Genomic DNA, 20616 nt, shown 5'->3' with positions numbered 1-20616 from the left:
GCAACTCCATGGATTTCATAGCGGCTCCTTCGTGGTTAACAAAATGTGACGCGTGTCAGCAGAATCAAATGCTTTACGCAAGTCAAGGAAAAATACCTGGCATAAACATTCTATTCTCTCTATTATGTGGCTTTTTTTTTACGCTTATTCATATCATATGCTCCTGTGCAGTTTCATTCTTGAGAAAATCGTACTGATGTGGTGACAATATATTATACCTATCTAGGTTATATTGTGAGATGTACATTTGTGCATTTTTCACATACTTTTGAATAGACGGGTAGTAATATTGGTGGATAATTAGTTAGGTCACTAGTATTGCCACCTTTATGAGACAAGAGTAACCTTTGCCACTTTTAGTTTTTGGTGGAAATTTCCATCCAGGAATCATAAATTGATAAGGTGTGCTAATACGGGGGCTTAAGTATAACTGGAGCCACCTGATTACCTCATCGTAGCAGCCGGCAGTGTTTGTTCTCAATTCCTTAGTGCACCTGTCGATCTCATATAGTGAAACTTGGTGCAATGCTAGATATTTCACCTGATTACTTACTTCGTTTTCATATGGCATTGTGTCCTCATCACTCACAGCCATGTTCACATAGTCATGGTTAATAGCATCCCCAAGTTCCCACCTTCGCAAAATAATGCCGCATTGCGACACGGGGTCGAATACGAGACACGCACTCTTGTGGCAGACGAAGAGGTGACGAACAGCGTTGTACCATATGCATAGCAGGTAGAGACCGACGGGGTGGCTGGTGGCGACGCCTAACAACGGGCTGGTTCTGCCTTTGGCGAGGAGGCTGCTGACATCAGCCGCGTCGCACTTTCCTCTTTCGTCGCAGGAGAAGCCCAGGCTGCATACCACCGGTTTCCAGGGCAAGGGGTCAGCAGTTCTGTGGAATTGTTGAAGGCTGTCTTCAACCCACGGAAAGGGTTCGTGGAACTTGGCAGCTTGTCGCCAAGAGCAACCACTTCAGAAGAATGAGGGGGGAAAGGGGGAGTGCCCGTTGCCTAGATGATAGGCACGCAGTGTGGCACAACACACAGTCAAATTTTATTTGTTTAGGCTGTTTGGGTGGTAAACTTCTTCCTGGTAATGAATTACCTTGCTTCCATATTTTCACAAGATTTGACTTATGCCTGAAAACATCTTCGTAACAAGCTGTTTTAGCTTTTCCAGTATCGCTATCTAACTTGTTGCGAAATTGCTTGAACCCTCGAAATACTATAATTTATTTGCTAGCAAGAATTTGTGATAAAGCGCATTTGTTTTCTTAATTCATTTAAGGAGGGCAATACCTATCCATCGCTTCCTTTTCTTACCACTTCCCTTCCTGAACCTTTGTTTGGAAAGACCTATTTGTAGCATTCAAGGAAAAGTTATAGAAAAATGTCATATGCATTACCTGGATTTTGTTGCGCTACACACGCGACCAGTCAGCCTGTTTAAATAAAGTTCTAAACTTAACTAATGATTTGTCATTAGTACTTATTGTATACTCTAGAAAACTCTGGCATTTATCTTTTGGGAATAAGGTTTTGTATAGATATAAATGGGCAAATGGTCACTTAGGTCTGAGGACATGTATCCCAGCATTGTACTCGCAGCTGTTTAGGCTTGTTATACGGATGCCTATTGATTGTGAGTGACATGAATAGACCCTAACATGGTATTTTCACATCCATAATAAGGTTCTTCAAATTGAGCGCATGTAAATCTTCACTCAGCATATTGACATGCACGTCACCCATGATGAAATATGTTTTCTTTAATAGCATTAACGTAGTCTAAAACATTTTTCAATGTGGCTTAGGTAATGCGGCTCGTAGCCAGTTGAGTGTACGACACTAATCAGTAAGCCAGTTTGTTTCTATTGCCGGCCATTCTATGTCACCATTACTCACAGTGAGATCACCACGTATTTGGAATGCATAATTATGCCTAAATCAATATTCATGCCCTCAGTTTCCTTCTTGTTTCATTTTTTAAAGTCACATACACGTGAGCCACATTGGCGGAATTATCGCTTTTATTGCTTGTCAACTTGGCGAGTGCTGACGGCAGTTCCGCAGCGAGATAGGCCTGCTTAGTTCTCACTGTGGAAACAGTGCAGACCACAGATCAGACAACACATTGCTTGTGTCGCCGTTCCTGTTGCCTGCGTTCAACCAACTAGGCCGAATGATCACTCTTGTACAGTAATTGCATTGTACATGCCACGCGAATATTGTGGTGCAATCTCGAATTTACGGGAGAAACCATACATGTGCATAAATAACCAAGCGGTGAAACTTGACACGCGAGCTCGCTGCTATCGTTTGTGTGCGTCAAGTGTTGGCCCTGTGAATACACGCCGGGCTGCTTTGTTTAGTTTATTTATTGTGCTTAAACAGCAGATGGGGCGAAGAGGCGTACAGTTAATTTAAGAGAGAATTGATGCACATGTAGAACGTGCGTACGTCGACAACAAATAAATGCAAAAATCCTTCGCAGGTGTGTGCGAATATGAGCAACTGATGGTAGCGAACCTCAATTTAGAAGTGAATTCCAGGTATTTTTCGGGGGGTTTGTGTCCTGGCGTTACGGGTCTCCTAGGCTGCGTTGTATGGTCCACGCAGTCAGTTTCCACCACCTCAGCTGTGCACACTCCTGAAACTGGTCAAACGCCCTGTGAGAAACAAAAAACGGCGGATTGCAGGCTGTGAAGACCCCGCAAAGAAACTGGAGCTAACTGCACGAAGCTTTTCGTTCGTAAATGGCACTGGCCGTGACCGCCTTCGCTAATAATAACATGTCCAGCATCGGGATTGCTTACGGACAGTTCTAGCACAAGAGGTGAATATGGGTTCGACTTTCTGTATGAACCAGCTTTGCGCAAGGCAACTTTTGGGATCATTCACGATTAAGTTTAATATATGTAAAACTCGGAACTGTGATGCCGTTTGCTATTATAGCTGATACGGAGCACGCCGTCGCACGAAGACGTCTGCGAAACACAGCCCTTCGCATCTAAAAGCGTAGTGCCTTCGCTGCCAGACCCACAAATACAGTTGAACAAAAAAGTTCACGGACCACGGAATCTCAGAAAATATTCAACTTCCAGGCAGCGCCTCTAACGGTAGCCGGTATATCACGATATTGTTCGCATATGCTAGCTTCTAGAGGGTGGAAATGCAAATACCAGGCTGCGTTAATTATGACATTACGGATACATTAACCTTTTTCTCAAATCGCGAGGTCTGTAAAATTTTTTAATCGATGGCTTATTTCAGGATGCTTTGCTGTCTTTATGTAACCAAGCCCTTCCACCCGCCCCTCTTCTTTTTTCCTTCTCTCGATGTTCCTGCCACCCCCCACTTAAGCGAATGAGCCATTTGATTTCATTTATTTACTTTCAGGGCTCAAGCGATAGAGAGGTGACGGTTGGTTATAAAAACATATAAATATAAAAAGCAAAAGAAAAGAACAGCGACAAATAGAAAAAATAAATGCTAATAAATGAAATCAGTAGAGACTATATATACAATCTTGGAGCATTGAACGCATTAGCACCAGTTATGGAGGCGATGGAGGTGGTTCCAGCTAGTGCTTGTTTTTGGGACGAAGGAATTGGAGTGACTTGTGGGCATGAGTCTCAGCACCTCCTTCAAGGGATACGCCATCCTACGTATTTTTATTTATTTATTTAACACTACTGCTAATCTCACACGAGACTATAGCAAGGAGGTCACATACATAGAGTATGGTATAAGAGACATAAGACAGGTATGTGAAACAAAATGTAAAACAGTATGTGTTATAATAATTATGCATCAAGTCAAGTGGTGACAAACATAATGTAAGTGCGATTCAGATGAGCTAGCACGAAAACTTATGCGAGGTATATAAGTTTTTATCAACTGAGTTAATTCTTCTTTAAACTGATGCCAGTTTTCATTAGCAGATCACTGGGAAAAGGATTGCAGGGAAGAATCAGAGAAGTTCTACAACTCAAGGTTGCGTGTTTGGACATTGCACTGCATTGGTGTGAGGGCATTTTTATGGTGAACTGATGTAGTTTGTGATCACTGAAACTGTCTGTGAGGGTGATCAGGCTTACTTTGTCGGGAGTCGATGTGAGAACAAGATCTAATATGTTAAGACCACGTGTAGGTTCGTGAACTGGTTGAGTTAAGGAAAAGCCTAAGGTTAGTTCAACAAAATTTATCGAGTCATGAGCCAGTGCAGTTAAGGTACTGCAGTTGATATTTGGGTAATTGAAACCACCGAATAAAAAGATTTAAGCTTTTCGGAAGCTTATCCTGATATCTCTGAGGTTGGCATGCAGATAGGTCAGAAAATTGTCTGAACTATCGGGTGGTCGGTAACAGATTCCAAGAAGGAATTTATATGATGAAGACGTGATGCAAACAGATAAAATTTGTAAGGGTGATGAAATGTTAACACAAAAAGAGGAAATATACTTTTTTATGGCTATCATTACCCCACCACCCCTTTTGTTAGGTCTGTCATTCCGATAAACAACAAAATTTAGCTGGACAGTCCCAACTATTACTTTTTTGTGTGCCAAATAACAATAAATAAACCAGATTTCCTTTTTATAGTGCCTAAGAACTCGGTTGCACACTCATCTCTTTTGTCTTCTGTTGCATTGTCATACACATAAAGACGGTTTTATGTTGTAGGCACCAACAGTTCACAGTAGCTCTATTTGTATAGGTAACTGCATTAGCCAGGCAACTACTGTTCTTTCTTGCAGTAAATTGTGACATGGTAGGACTATAAAAAAAAAGTGAAAAGTAAGAAAGTTATGCTTACAAACTGGCAGTTCTTGGCATTGACAAAGTCGGTCGTCGACAGTTCTCTCTCCCCCCCCCTCCCGCTGTCATGACTTCATCCTCTCGTGGGTTGACAAGTCTAATGCAGGTGTATGAGTGTGTCTTCACAATTTCAAAGTATCATTATATGTTTTTGCCTTGTACAGAACATGTTCATCAGATGTATTAGGTAAAACACAGTCTAATCATGCGTTATTGAAAACATTGATTTATTTAGTTAATAATTAATTAATTTAATTCAAATACTGCTAACCCCAGCGCTGGGGGTCATAGCATAGGGGTGCAGAATTTGTGTCAGAAGACAAGAACAGAATACACGAAAACAAAGCAATATAAAAAAAATGTTGTCTTGAACTTGTGTGGAGCATTGAAACATAATAAGATTTGCAAGGGAACGAACCATCAAAGAAGATCCTGCAATAGACCCAATTTGTCTTGCTGTATTTGAATAGCACTAAAGTTATTCAATGTTAATCTAGCAGATGTTGTAAAAGTCCTTCACGCCAAGAAGAGTGGGCCTTTAAGTGTGGAACATTGCTGTTTAATGGCCGCGTGATTTCAGTGACAGAACCTTTTCTCTCTCCTTGCAGTACTGCTACCATGCGGCGCTGTGCGTGTGCCTGGTGTGGTGCGCGTTGCTGTGCGTCAGTCGCCTCTACCTGGGCATGCACACTGTACTGGTGAGCTCCACCGTGGCTTTAAAAGGCTGCAGCCATTTTTTTTTATTGTGTTGGCCCTCTTGTTGCGGGCCCTGAGAAACTTCCTATATGAATGAGATGCTATTGAGGCCTTCAAAACTGTCAGTTGTGACAAAACAGGTGACCTTGATTTTACTTTCTAGCTGAGTATGGTGAATTTTTTATACTGAGCATGTGCTGGTGGGCGAGTTGGTTATGCATGATTACAACGACGGCGCCAAATAAAACAATGGATGTAGGAAGGCGACACGAGACATTCATGTTTTTATATTTTTTATTTATATTTATATATCTTTAATCTTTTTTATATGCTTCAGGGCTGGTATAATTTGTATGTAGCCAATTCATTTAAGTTTAGTTATTTGCAGTACCCTAACAGCTACATTGCTGTGCAGCGCTGGCGTAGTGCATGCGTAGTGGATGCAGCGGTGGCGTAGAGGCAGAACACCCGCCTCGCGTGCAAGAGGTCCGTGGTTCGAATCCCGGTGCCGCGCAATTTTCCACAGGATTAAAAAAAAAAAATCTGCGTGTTGATAAAATGGCATAAACAGGCCTGGAGTGTGGCCTGATCCCGGTGACCAGAACCGGTAACGCACTCCCTCACCAGAGCAGGATTGGCCACCCTGGTGCAGTACTTGGCCACAACCTCCTATATGAACACAACAATCAAACCCCGGCCCTCAGTCCCCAGCAGCTGCAAAGCAACTGACCACGGCGGCGGTCAGACCTGCGACGCTGCAGAGGGTGCTAAGAATCCCTGGCTCCGGACAGGCCGCCATTGGAATATGAACCTGGCAACATTTAACGCTAGAACGTTATCTAGTGAGGCGAGTCTAGCAGTGCTATTGGAGGAATTAGAGGGCAGTAAATGGGATATAGTAGGGCTCAGTGAAGTTAGGAGGCCAAAAGAAGCATATACAGTGCTAAAAAGTGGGCACGTCCTGTGCTACCGGGGCTTGGCGGAGAGACGAGAACTAGGAGTCGGTTTCCTGATTAATAAAAACATAGCTGGTAACATACAGGAATTCTATAGCATTAACGAGAGGGTGGCAGGTCTTGTTGTGAAACTTAATAAGAGGTACAAAATGAAGGTTGTACAGGTCTACGCCCCTACATCCAGTCATGATGACCAGGAAGTCGAAAGTTTCTATGAAGACATGGAATCGGCGATGGGTAAAGTCAAAACAATGTACAGTATACTGATGGGCGACTTCAATGCCAAGGTAGGCAAGAAGCAGGCTGGAGACAAGGCAGTGGGGGAATATGGCATAGGCACTAGGAATAGCAGGGGAGAGTTATTAGTAGAGTTTGTAGAATAATATGCGGATAATGAATACTTTCTTCCGCAAGCGAGATAGCGGAAAGTGGACGTGGAGGAGCCCGAACGGCGAGACTAGAAATGAAATAGACCTCATACTCTGCGCTAACCTGGCATCATACAATATGTGGACGTGCACGGCAAGGTGCGCTGCAGTGACCACAGGATGGTAAGAACTCGAATTAGCCTAGACCTGAGGAGAGAACGGAAGAAACTGGTACATAAGAAGCCGATCAATGAGTTAGCGGTAAGAGGGAGAATAGAGGAATTCCAGATCAAGCTACAGAACAGGTATTCCGCTTTAACTCAGCAAGAGGACCTTAGTGTTGAAGCAATGAACGACAATCTTGTGGGCATCATTAAGGAGTGTGCAATAGAAGTCGGTGGTAACTCCATTAGACAGGATACCAGTAAGCTATCGCAGGAGACGAAAGATCTGATCAAGAAACGCCAATGTATGAAAGCCTCTAACCCTACAGCTAGAATATAACTGGCAGAACTTTCGAAGTTAATCAACAAGCGTAAGACAGCTGACCTCAGGAAGTATAATATGGATAGAATTAAACATGCTCTCAGGAACAGAGAAAGCCTAAAAGCAGTGAAGAAGAAACTAATTGGCAAGAATCAGATGTATACGTTAAGAGACAAAGCCGGCAATATCATTACTAATATGGATGAGATAGTTCAAGTGGCTGAGAAGTTCTATAGAGATTTATACAGTACCAGTGGCACCCACGACGATAATGGAAGAGAGAATAGTCTAGAGGAATTCGAAATCCCACAGGTATGCTATGCAAAGGGGGAAGGCAGCTGGGGAGGATCAGGTAACAGCAGATTTGTTGAAGGAAGGTGGGCAGATTGTTCTAGAGAAACTGGCCACCCTGTATACGCAATGCCTCAGGACTTCGAGCGTACCGGAATCTTGGAAAAACGCTAACATAATCCTAATCCATAAGAAAGGGGACGCCAAAGACTTGAAAAATTATAGACCGGTCAGTTTACTGTCCGTTGCCTACAAAGTATTTACTAAGGTAATTGCAAATAGAATCAGGAACACCTTAGACTTCCGTCATCCGAAGGACCAGGCAGGATTCCGTAAAGGCTATTCAACAATAGACCATATTCACACTATCAATCAGGTGATAGAAAAATGTGCGGAATATAACCAACCTTTATATATAGCTTTCATTGATTACGAGAAAGCGTTTGATTCAGTCGAAACCTCAGCAGTCATGGAGGCATTGCGGAATTAGGGTGTAGACGAGCCGTATGTAAAAATACTGAAAGATATCTATAGCGGCTCCACAGCCACCGTAGTCCTCCATAAAGAAAGCAACAAAATCCCAATAAAGAAAGGCGTCAGGCAGGGAGATACGATTTCTCCGATGCTATTCACAGCGTGTTTACAGGAGGTATTCAGAGACCTGGATTGGGAAGAATTGGGGATAAAGGTTAATGGAGAATACTTTAGTAACTTGCGATTCGCTGATGATATTGCCTTGCTTAGTAACTCAGGGGACCAACTGCAATGCATGCTCACTGACCTGGAGAGGCAAAGCCGAAGGGTGGGTCTAAAAATTAATCTGCAGAAAACTAAGGTAATGTTTAACAGTCTAGGAAGGGAACAGCAGTTTACAATAGGTAGTGAGGCACTGGAAGTGGTAAGGGAATACATCTACTTAGGACAGGTAATGACTGCGGATCCGGATCATGAGACTGAAATAATCAGAATAATAAAAATGGGCTGGGGTGCGTTTGGCAAGCATTCTCAGATCATGAACAGCAGGTTGCCATTATCCCTCAAGAGAAAAGTTTATAACAGCTGTGTCTTACCAGTACTCACGTACGGGGCAGAAACCTGGAGGCTTACGAAAAGGGTTCTACTTAAATTGAGGACGATGCAACGAGCTATGGAAAGAAGAATGATAGGTGTAACGTTAAGGGATAAGAAAAGAGCTGGTTGGGTGAGGGAACAAACGCGAGTTAATGATATCTTAGTTGAAATCAAGAAAAAGAAATGGGCATAGGCAGGACACGTAATGAGGAGGGAAGATAACCGATGGTCACAAAGAGTTACGGAATGGATTCCAAGGGAAGGAAAGCGCAGCAGAGGGCGGCAGAAAGTTAGGTGGGCGGATGAAATGAAGAAGTTTGCAGCGACAACATGGCCATAATTAGTACATGACCGGGGTAGTTGGAGAAGTATGGGAGAGGCCTTTGCCCCGCAGTGGGCATAACCAGACTGATGATGGTGATGATGAACAGCTACTGGAAAGTGTACTGCACAAGTAGGCCACGTGAGGACAGAAATGACAGAAATGACAGAAATGTGAGGTTAGCATGATGAGAGAAAAACAATACATCATTCAGTTTTCATATTCCATTTGCTTTGGTTATCAGCTTTTCAAAAAAGTAGTATAGCACAGCTGTACTGTTAAAAAGTACTACGCACCTACAATCTTGGCAATGTAGGCCAAAATGTTTCATCTATTTGACTTTATCAAAAATGAAATCGTGGTAGTTCTGCGGGAAAATCTTTCGCAGGCAGTAAGAAAATTGTGCAATCTTTTATTCTGCAAGCGTTGAGTAAATTCTAAACTTGTTTGAAATGAGGTTGTGTAGAAACATTGGCTGTTCTTTGCACTACTGGCATGAGCAAAGACTTTCACTAGCCAATGTGGCAATGTTTGACAAGTGCACTACAGCATGTACGAACCTCTGATAATTTTAGTCTTTGATAATGTGAGAAAAATTAAGCAGGAACACTAAATCAATTTGGAATCGTGTAGCATTCCTTCAAGACTCTGTTTTCCTTTATTTAGCAAAAGAGGGCTGGTTACTAGCAGAGAAAGTGAAAGTCATAGTTTCCCTTTCCGTATCCCATTTGCAACTGACAGCATTGGTACTTTGAAGGTATGCCACTGATTTCAAAGTGCAGTCAAAACCTCATCACAACCACAATTTTCTACAAACATCACCGGAGGGAACCATGGTGCTGGTGGGAGCTGTAAGTGTGCCAGTTCAGTCTGCATGGCAGTGATGCTTAGCGCAGAAATTTGTTGAAGCATTCTGGCTTTAATTGGCCATTTGATTTGCATGTTCAGCATTTCTGACAACATATTGTATTACAAATGCAACCTTTTACCATGATTACGCACGTGCACTGTGACTAATTGCCTTGCTAAGGCAAATCAATTCTGCAAAATCTCGCAAGGTAGAGGAAGTACTATCATGAAATGGAAGAATTGTCATTCACCCGAATGTAGCACAAAGCTACAAAGAAAACCCATACGCCTTTCTCACACCTTGCTATGTTTAGAAAACTATGATTGCTTGGAAATTTAGTAACATATAGGATAATAATGAATGTCACAAGAATTTCTCTAGCCGGAAGCACAAAGATCAGACAAATCTGTGCACTTAACCATTGTTCCCAGTGTAGCTGTACAGTCACATGCCAGAGTGCCCCTAGTGATTTTTGTAGGAAACTATATGGTAATAAGAAAGGGGCATCCCATACAAAAAAGAAATCCTTATTGTAAACATGCTTTTCTTATTGCTGATTTTGGCAATAAGCATATAAGATTTTATTTGCCATATGCAATGATTAGTTATGTGAGTTAATTATGTTGGATGTTGACTGTACTACTTTCATGTGTTTGGGCTATTTCCGTGCAGAGAAGTCAATTGAATCCGTTAGGCCGAGCCTTTTGTTTCTTTAGAATGAAATGAAATCTTTTTCTCTGTGGTCAAAGTGGTAATTAGTACTGAACCGACACTATCAGAATCCCTTATGCTATGGACAGCTAGTGTGGAAACTTCAGGGTGGCCTTGCTACACGTCGTTTGTTTTTTTGTGTAGTTTCTTGTTTAGTGAGACTCCACTTGTGGCAAGGCATGACATTTTGGTATTCCAGAAACATTACTGGCCAATCCAGTTTCCTGTTTTGTGTTTATTTAAAGTGACACCAAACAGAAAAAAAAAATCTTAACAAGGTTTCTGAGCTCGGCTGGTTGGTTTACATTCAACTTTGCGAAACGGCAGATGACAAGGCAGTGTGCTGCGGTGTGTGGTGTTGCTGGTGCATGGTGTTGACAGCACATTGTCTTGTCTGTTTCACCTTTCCCGTCATCTGCACTTTTCTGCCTAGAGAAAAATAAGTTGAGCTGCATTAGTAAATTGCTCTTTTGCAATACGAAAAAAAAGGAACAGCCACTGCTACCAAGAAAAGAGAGACTTCGTAAACCAGAAAAGGCTCAAAACTGATTGTTGGGTGGCAACACTGCTGTCAAGTTACTGGACGAGCTTGCCTTGATTTCGTGGGTTTCTATGCTGTCTGCTCGAACCTGTGCTGGTGCAGATTGGATGGACTACATAGTATTGCAATAGAGCCAAAGATTGAACTTGGCAAATTTCATAAATTTTCACTGAGCTGCGATGGCCCTAATATGAAAAAAAAAAGAATAACTTTGAAGTCTATTGCATCACCATGACATACTGGTGTTGGGGTTCTGGGTTGAAATTTGAAAAAAAAAAAAAGATCGAAGTTTGGCCTTGATATTTTTTTTCTGGTACTCAACCTTTTACCACAAAGTTAACTGAAAGAGAGTAATTGAAACAATACATTATCAGCCGAAGCTGGTTTCTCTTTGGTGTCCCTTAAGTTGTTCGTTGCTCAACAAAAGGTGTTTACGAGTTTTATAAAAAACTGCAATACAAGAGGTGATGTCACGACTTTAATGCTACGAGAGAGGAGCAAGCACCGAGCAAGCATACGCCCTGCTGCAGGACCTGCTGGTGGGCCTGGTGGTTGCCTGGGCACTGCTGCTTCCGCTGGTGTCTGTGTCGGTGACACTGGAGGCGTGGATGCTGGCATGGCCATGGGGTGCCCCACTGTGTGCTGCGCTGCTACTACTTGCATACCCAGCGCCTCCACGGTGGACACCCGCACGTGGTGACACGTGCCTGGTGGTTGCCACAGTGGCCGGCATTTGGGCTGGCGAGGCACTGCTGCCCATGGCGCTTGGCACCCCCACACCCACGCCTGTAAACCAAGGGGTCAGTAGGACACCAGTTCTTCGGTCTACAAATTGTTTGTTTATCGTTTTATTATTTACTTTGAAACCATTGAACCTCGTTATAATGAAATCAGATCTGACATGAAAATATTGTGAGACAAGGTTTAGGCAGCCAGTCTCTTCTTTGTTCTCCCGCGTGAGAGCCCCACCACCAGGCCCCAAAACGGTGATGATGAGTATGCACAGGTGAAAATATGAAGCATAGGAATAAGCCTAGCAGCGACGACGACGTTGAATGAGCTCTGCACGTTCAGATTCAATAAATGCTGTTTGCATTTTGTGAATGCTGTCCTCGCTTTTTTCGTTCGGCCTAGATTCGAGGTAATATATATTTTCTTTTTGGCTTCGGACTTAGGGGGTCGGCTTAGAATCAGGGTTGGCCTAGATTCGAGTAAATACAGTATGTCTTTGCGCGTGACCTTATTAAGTGTTCGATAATTGACGCAAAATCGTACAGAGCCATCTTTCTTGCGAACCCGCACAACAGGAGCCGACCAAGAACTGGACGATGGCCAAATGATGTCTCTTTTGAGCATGTCATCAATGTTATCCGCAATGATTTTCCGTTCTGCGAAAGACAGGCGATATAGGCGGCAGCGTACAATTGAAGGGCCTTCAGTTTCGATGCGATGTACTGCAACGGAGGTGCACCCCAGAAGCTTGGAGTAAACGTCAAGCAAGGTGCTGTGTTTTTGCAGTAGTGCCCAAAAGTCTTTCTGCACAGCAGACAGGTCGGGATTTATCGCGGCCGTTAAAGCAGTGGCAGCCGTATGATCATCAGCTGTGGCAGACAAAGGTGGTGATTCGGTGTGAAGCGGTGCCAGTGAAAGAGGTTCAGTGTCAGTAAAACAAGTGACAGTGGTGCCCTGGGAGAGCATAACTGGCAAAGAAGTAGGGTTACAAACAGCGACGAACGCTCTACCGCCCTGAAACCGCACCAGGCTAGGAGTAAGGCTAAGCCGATCAGAAATGCAGTGACTGCTCGGTGCAGGGAACACAATTGACAATAGTGTCGGAAGTCAGTGTCAGAACATGCTCATTGCCCACGGGAATGAAGTAGTCGGTATATGTGACGAAATGTATGCTGTGAGCATTGACAGCGCATGAAGGTTCAGTGTCCGTCATATGAATAGTTCGCTGACGGCAAGAGATGAAAGCTGAGGCGGAGGACAGGAAGTTACATCCCAAAATCATAGCTTAGGTACACGAAGATAGCACGAGAAACTGAATGTGGTGAAGGATGCGATCAATGAAAACACGCGCAGTGCAAACACCAGAGGGCTGAACAAGGACTGCATTAGCAAAGCAAAGGGGAGGGCCATTATACGGTGTCTTCACCTTTTGCAATCCAGAACACAAGTCAGTACTAATAACAGAAAGTGATGCACCTGTGTCAACCAAGGCTTCGATTCCGACACCTTCAACACACACCAAAAGTACATTTGACGGGTGCTCTGGAGGAGTTTCACATTGTCCAGAGGATGCAGCTTTCCCTCCTGAAGCTGCACCATTTAGTTTTCCGGGCGGTGATCGGAGGACGAAGTCGCCAGTTGAAGAGGGGAAAAGGAGCGGCGCATTGGTGATGGAGAGCGACGACGTGGGAAACGTGATGAACTGGCAGCGTTGAAGTTCTGTGGAGATGGGGAATGGCAATGTTGTGGTATAGGGCCAGAAAATTCATCCCTTTTAAACCCATCATAACCACGCCTTTTATCTTGCTGATGGCGTCGGCAAAACCTTGAAATGTGGCCACGGATGTCGCAATAGTAGCAAACCGGTTGAGGTGGGCTCAACGCGTTGTAAGACGGAAGAGGCGGTGGTCTTGTAGTGATGGGATTCAGGGACCCGTGCGGTGCAGGTGCCTGTTGTGGTAGCTGCTGGGAGGGTGGCACTATAGAGGCAACCTGAGCGTAAGTTGGCCTAGGGATAGGGAGCGGGCTCGGGACTTGCGGGCAGGTCACGGCAGCTGTCTCTCCCCTCACGATATGGCATGGATGTGGCCACTAGGAGGTGTCATATGGGCCTCAGGAGGGGTTGACGAAGCTTGGGTGTGCAGTTCCTCACGGATTGGATGATGGAGCGAATCAAGGCACGTAGCTCGCTGTCATTGGATGCCTTGAAATCAGATGTGTCAGGGTGTAAGCGGAGCATATGAAGCTCATCGAGACACTTACACATACTGATGATGTCTGCGACGGTAGTGGGGATCAGCACTACAAGAGCATTGAATGCCACAGTCCCAATACTCTTGAGCAGGTGGTGTACACGGTCACTCTCTGCCATCGAGGTGTTCATGCGGCAGCAGAGGGCGAAGATGTCTTCTATGTGCGAAGTGTACGACTCACCCGAGTGCTGAACATGCTCAGCAAGCTTCTTCTTGGAGATATCAGAGCGGACAGACGAGTGCGCGAAAATCTGTCGTAGGTGGTGTTTAAAGGTGCTCCAGTTGACGAAATCGAGCTCATGATTGTAAAACCAAGTCTTCATGATGCCAATTAGGTAGAAGGCGACATGAGCAAGTTTTGCAGATTCATTCCAGTGGTTAAAGACACTCGCATGCTTGTATAGCTCCAACCAGTTCTCAGCGTCGTCACCTGGAAGTCCAGTGAACACCGGTGGATCCTTCTGAGTGGTGGTGGCCGTCCAAGAAGGGGTTCCCGCAGGAGCAGGCAAGGTCGATGTCGTTGTGTTGGCCTGCTGGTCTTGGGACATGGCCAAGTGCAGTTGGTAGAGGCAGCGACCTGGGCGAAGCTCCAGGGATGTAGTGCAGGCGAAGCTGAGAGAGACCGGAAGCGAGAGGACGAAGGAACCGGACAGCATGCTCCACCACTTGTGTGACAAGGTTTAGGCAGCGAGTCTCTTCTTTATTCTCCCGAGTGAGAGCCCCACCACCAGGCCCCAAAACAGTGATGATGAGTATGTGCAGTTGAAGATATGAAGTGTAGGAATAAATGCTCACAATATCTTCATTATATTTGATGTCTTTTATAAGCATACTCATTACTCGATGAAGTTTGAGAAAAGTCGTACCTTTGTTTCATTATATCTGATGAATAATTAATAATTAATGCATGCTTGTGTTGTCGCTGTTGGCTAATACTTTTTCTCGAAAAATAACGTATGAAACTCCAGGGTCAGATAATATTGAGCATTTGGTTTGGCAGCAACTGCCAGACACTGCCAAATGCTGAAAGGTGAATGCCACGAGGTGAAAAGAGGTGTTGCTGATCTTGCCAGGGCACAAAGAGAACCGAAAATATCTAACAATGGAGATCATACAGTCGAAAATGAAGGAGGTCACAAACACGTGAGGTGTCGATCCAAGCAAGTTCAGACACCTATCTACTTCAACATATCTACTTCGTTTAATCAGGTATGTTGTGAACTGGAATGAAATTCCGGCCGATTTGATAATGCGAGCATGCTGAAAATTCGACATCTTGACAATGTTGTATGTTGTGTTTTCTCTGCAGAAAGCCTTTTATTTTATTTTATTTATTTTTATTTTTTATGAAATAGTCATAACGTTTATAAAGTAGTATCAAGAATCTTGCTCCTAAATATGAAATTAGGGTACTGAGCCTTGAAATTTTATAATTAGAATATCCCGAAAGACAAGCACTCTAGAATAACCAAACTAAATTAAGTGGTCTTGGAATATGATTGTCTTTAAATTTCGAATATAAATATGTAGGATAAACGTGAAATTAAATGCCAAATATGTGGGTGTCTGTGTCACCCTCTGTCATGCTGCCTGTTAAGCGCCTTCTAGCATAACCACCACATCCTTTGCCAGATGGCATGATGCGCATTACATTCGGGCCTGAGGGAGACTGGGATGAGGGCGAGCGACAGAAGAGCCCGTGCGAGAGTGTCACTGGAGCCATGGGCGTGTGTTTTGCATGGAACCTAGTAACCTAAGCTGACATTATTAAACCTTTTTCCCTTTTGTTTGACTGTGTATTTTCCGTAAACTAGCCAAACCTCACAAATAGCAAATTTTTGTTAAGCATTTGCTGGCTGTACTTGTTTATGAAAACTGTGTCTGCCAGTGCACATGAACCACCTGTGCAACCAATATTTGCACAGCTAGCACAGTGTGTTTATTAATAATATTGCAGTTTTGCCCCAAAGGTGTAACATTGATTGCGATAGCAAATCATTAGACTGCTATACAAAGTAAGGTTGGTAGTCTTATCGGCCATGTAAACTGGAGTAAACATTCGCTTACTAACTAAATTAAAAATAACGTACAGCGCGAAGGACAAGGACAGCGATAGACGACATACACAAGCATACACAAGCATACACAAGCGATAGACGACAAGCAACCATCCTAGTTAACTAAATTAACAAGCATAGTGCCACAGGTAAACATGAATGCATCTCAGTTGACTGCGTGACGAAGAGCAGCTGCGAGCGAATCCCCTTTCATCCTGCCTCTTGCTTCAGCGTGAACATGGGCACACAGTGCACACAAAGTCATCAGTCATCTCAGTTTGCCTAAGCTTTGCACCCGCCGCAAATTACCTTCAAGATTTTGAAGGTAATGTTGAAGGAAGCCGTAGCTGAGTGCGGCTGCGCTCAGCTGCAGCTGGGGTAGAAGAACAGACGTGCACTGACCTGCCTCCCCCCCTCCTAGAGCACAGACGCCTCCTTGCTCCCACGAGATCCTCCCCACCCTTCCTTGCCTGCTTGAGAAGACGCTGCACATCAAGCCATCATCCTCAACTCATCCTTGCACACTTTTCCCTCGCACCTACAGCATATGGCGTGTGGCCACAATTTTATCACGACGTAATAGTTCTGCGGAAACCCGCAAGGTGGAGGGAAGTAATTAATAATTCATTGTAGCAATTGCTACGATTGGGTGGATGTCCCATTTTCTCTTTATTAATCATCTTATCACACTTAGACTTTATACGGAACAACATGGCAATGCCGACAACGATGGTGACAGTTCACTGTAGTATCCATAAAATTGCTATCGCAATAATGAGGGGTAGTTACATAGCACTGTATGTGAAAATGTAGACAACTGGATGAATTTGTAGATATTCATCATTTAAAGGGAATGGCTTGTGTTTCTGAACAAGCAAGTGTTAGGAAGCGCGTGACCTGTATCCGTGTGCCTCATATGTTTTGTTCACACTTTCAGCTGTGGGCACTGTACACAAACTTGCAAATTGGTATTCACATTAAGTTGATGATACCTTCTTCATGATGACTGAGGGGCAAATTTGAGTAACTTTTTAGGGAGGCGATAGGAGGATTTCACAATGCAATCCCAGGTATTTAATTAATTACTGCACGATGTGGAAAGAGCTAACAGGTGTATGTTGAGTGATGGCAGTGCATAAAAGCTGGGAATTCACAGCCAGAATACTGTTAAAATATACAAAAATCAATTTTCTGTGCTGATTTGATCTGTTTAACCTTATTCTGTTACCTTTGCTAGCTGTCACTGCTTTGTGATAAAGATCCCGTTGTTTTCTTGCCTTTAGGCTGGTGCCCTGTACACGGTCGAGTATGTTTCTCTGCTGGGACTCTCATTTATTGTGGCACGAACGGTGGTGGGCCTCGTGGCGAGTGTCCTTGTCCGAACTGTTGTCAAGGCTGTGGTGAGTCCACTCTTGACTCTGTGGAGCCCAAGCACATCTCCACATCAAGGAAAATCTAGCAACTTGCTCACTTTTATTCCTGGCCAGGTCGAGTACATTTCTACGAAAACAAACTAATGAAATGTTCCAGCAAAATCTTGTGTTTGACTAGTTGGTCATTCATGTGCTAGAGTAAGAACTAGCGCAAAACAATGAAACAAAGGTGTATGGCCTGTTACTCGGCGTACTTGTCCTCATTGCTTTGCGTAATTTTTTACAGTGTTAACCGTTGGCGTAGCACTGGCTATCCAGAAGGCACTTCACTGTCCGTTACTGTGAGCGTCATAAAAGAGGTGAAAGCAGACTTGGCAGCATCTAAGTGCAAGAAACACCTCCCGATATGTGCCCCGTGGCTGTTCCATACATGCAGTGTGGAAATTCAGGCAGCCAGTATTGATAAATGGCAGAGTGACTTTGGTGAGTTTTAAACGGGAAGGAAGGGGGTTAACCAAGGGGCCCAATTTTTATTAGTCATATCACAAGAAGCCAACAAACACTGACACCAAGGACAACATAGGGGAAATTACTTGTGCTTCTATCCTTGTAAACTACTTGTAATTCTATCCAAGTGTGCAAAGCTCAAAGACAACAGAATTGCAGTTAGTGAAGACTACTGCACTGCAATATGTTATGCAAGGAAACAAGACTTGATGAGTATGGGAAATATTTACACCTACTTTTTAAGCTAAGATATAGCAAACTACTAATCGACAGGAAGTGCTATGGCTACAATGCCAATGAAGACTTCATCTATGAAATGGGGCAACACAGTAGTAGTGGTGGCTGAGACGTGTGGTTCCTGGAGCTTGGTCGTACTCTCTCGGCTATACTCTAATGGGAAAATGCAAGGTGGCGAGAACCAAGTCAATGGGAACTGAACTCTCTGTGTTGCTCACTAATACTCGTAGTTATTTACCTAAATAAAATTAACTGTGCAGCCGAATAAATGATTGTGAAGCCTATATAGTGGCCTAACCAAAACATGGCCAACTTGAAAAATATTGACCTCTGATCAGCTCCATGGTAACAAAAAGTTTAATACTTACCAGTGTGACCACGTTAACACAACCGACGGCATTGCTCTACTCACCATGAACAAGTGTTTTGATTGCTTTTCTATTGCACTAACCTCCGACATTGAATCCGTATAGCGTTGTCCTAATGTGGATTTTAAGAAGGTTGTTACTGAAGTGTGTTGCCGTGCCCCATCAAGTGTTCCAACATTTTGTGACAGTCAGTATGATCGCCTAAACCAGGTGAAAGTCCGTTTCCCTGGAGCACAGATTCTCATTATGGATGATATTAATTCTCCCAATAGAACGTGACCAGGAACGCATCCATCTTCTCATCTTTTCTCACCTGAATCAAAGTGCTTCACTAACACGTGCACTGATTTCGACTTGCGACATATTGTTAACTTATCCATACATGTAACAAGCTCCACATCTTTGCTTTTGGGCTTAGTTCTCATGTCATCTAATGATATTGTTTCTTCTGTCGTCCATTCACCAGGTTTGAGCAATCACGATGTTCTGCATTTTTCACTAACTCTATCGCAATCATCATATAATCATTTTGAAACGATCAGAGATTACAGGAGAGGGAGCTTCACTGCTATTAACAGCGAGCTTGCACCATTTTAGGAGACTTTCTGCTTCATGTTGACAATCATTCATTAGAGGTAAACTGGTACATATTCAGGAAAAGATTAATCCAAATAATTAATCAGTTTATCCCTACTAAATGACTTTTTTCATATAACAAAGCACAGTGGTATGATAGACCACTAAATCGCCTCTCAAACAAGAAAAGATGTCTTTTCCTCATTGCAAAGCATTCACAAGGACAATCTAGATGGACGGTTCACAAAGAAGCTACTTCTGCATACTTAACTACATTGAAATCTACCAAATTTTCATTTTTTAATGCTACTCTACCTAACATGCTAAAAACTAACCCAGAAGGCTTTTGGACAGTGATTTAGCATGCTGATAGACAAAGCATATCACTAACCACACCAACTGGTTACCCAGTCATCAGCGTGCAATTGTTTCAAGCAATACATTTCTTGAGTCGTTATCCTCACCTGTGAAACCTGGTTTTGAACTACCCAGTCTGCTGAAATCTGTCTGATGTATTAGTTTTAGTTCTGCTGGTATAAAAAAGATAAACTAAAACTTGGCTCCTCCTGTGGTGAAGATGGATTCACATCAAAAGTTTTGAAAAATACCGGTGAATATTGCTCCATCATCCTAGAGTATATCTTCTCACAGTCATACCAGTCGGCCCGATTATTTTGTGGCTGGAAGATTGTAAATGTGGTACCGATCCATAAATCTGGCATAGCTCATGATCTACTTAACTGTCGACCAGTATGGTTAGCTTCGATCCCCTGCAGAATGATGGAGCATGTTATTTTCATTTAGAAGGGTTAACTGCTGGGCTAGTTGGTGATCTTGCATACTGAAAAGATTTTGCGCCAAAAACAACACACACAAGAAAGACGACGACACCACGGGTGCTACTTCAACTGTTTAATGAGGGTGAAAGCACTCGACATATATAGCCCTCCAAAACACCGCGCATGCGTACAAGGCAACATGGAGTACAAAGTTTTATCAGAGTAGGCGTGATAGAAACTTCAGCTCAGCCTCGTAAAGAAAAATCGATGTATCACTAACACATTTAGGGCCCGCTTTCTTGATGTAGAAGGCTCCCAATGTATCACGCGATGTCTGATGCCTGCCTCTACCCAAAATCCTCACCTCGCGGAACCGTGGGAAACAATTGGTGCAAGCCCTGCAGTGATCCACAAGTCGCTTGTGGATCACTGCAGGGCTTGCACCGATATAGCCCTCCAAACACCGCGTGCGCGGTGTTTTGGAGGGCTATATATGTCGAGTGCTTTCACCCTCATTAAACAGTTGAAGTAGCGCCCGTGGTGTCGTCGTCTTTCTTGTGTGTGTTGTTTTTGGCGCAAAATCTTTTCAGTATGCATGTTATTTTCACACAGCTCA

At 43.5% G+C, this 20616-nt stretch overlaps 1 protein-coding gene across 3 annotated transcripts in view; it reads left to right on the top strand.

The window, feature by feature from the left end:
• The window catches only part of LOC126519703 (sphingosine-1-phosphate phosphatase 2-like), a 367121-nt gene that overhangs the window by 70438 nt on the left and 276067 nt on the right, over positions 1–20616 (top strand). For all 3 annotated transcript variants that reach the window (XM_072285009.1, XM_055065385.2, XM_050169065.3), the window contains exons 2-4: positions 5436–5525; positions 11650–11919; positions 17444–17560. In XM_072285009.1, the coding sequence (XP_072141110.1) occupies positions 5436–5525; positions 11650–11919; positions 17444–17560 (477 nt within the window). The remainder of the gene's footprint in view (positions 1–5435; positions 5526–11649; positions 11920–17443; positions 17561–20616) is intronic.

The sequence above is a fragment of the Dermacentor andersoni genome, chromosome 10, assembly GCF_023375885.2.
Source record: "Dermacentor andersoni chromosome 10, qqDerAnde1_hic_scaffold, whole genome shotgun sequence".
Lineage (NCBI taxonomy): Eukaryota > Metazoa > Arthropoda > Arachnida > Ixodida > Ixodidae > Dermacentor > Dermacentor andersoni.
This window is presented reverse-complemented; position numbering and strand designations above follow the sequence as displayed.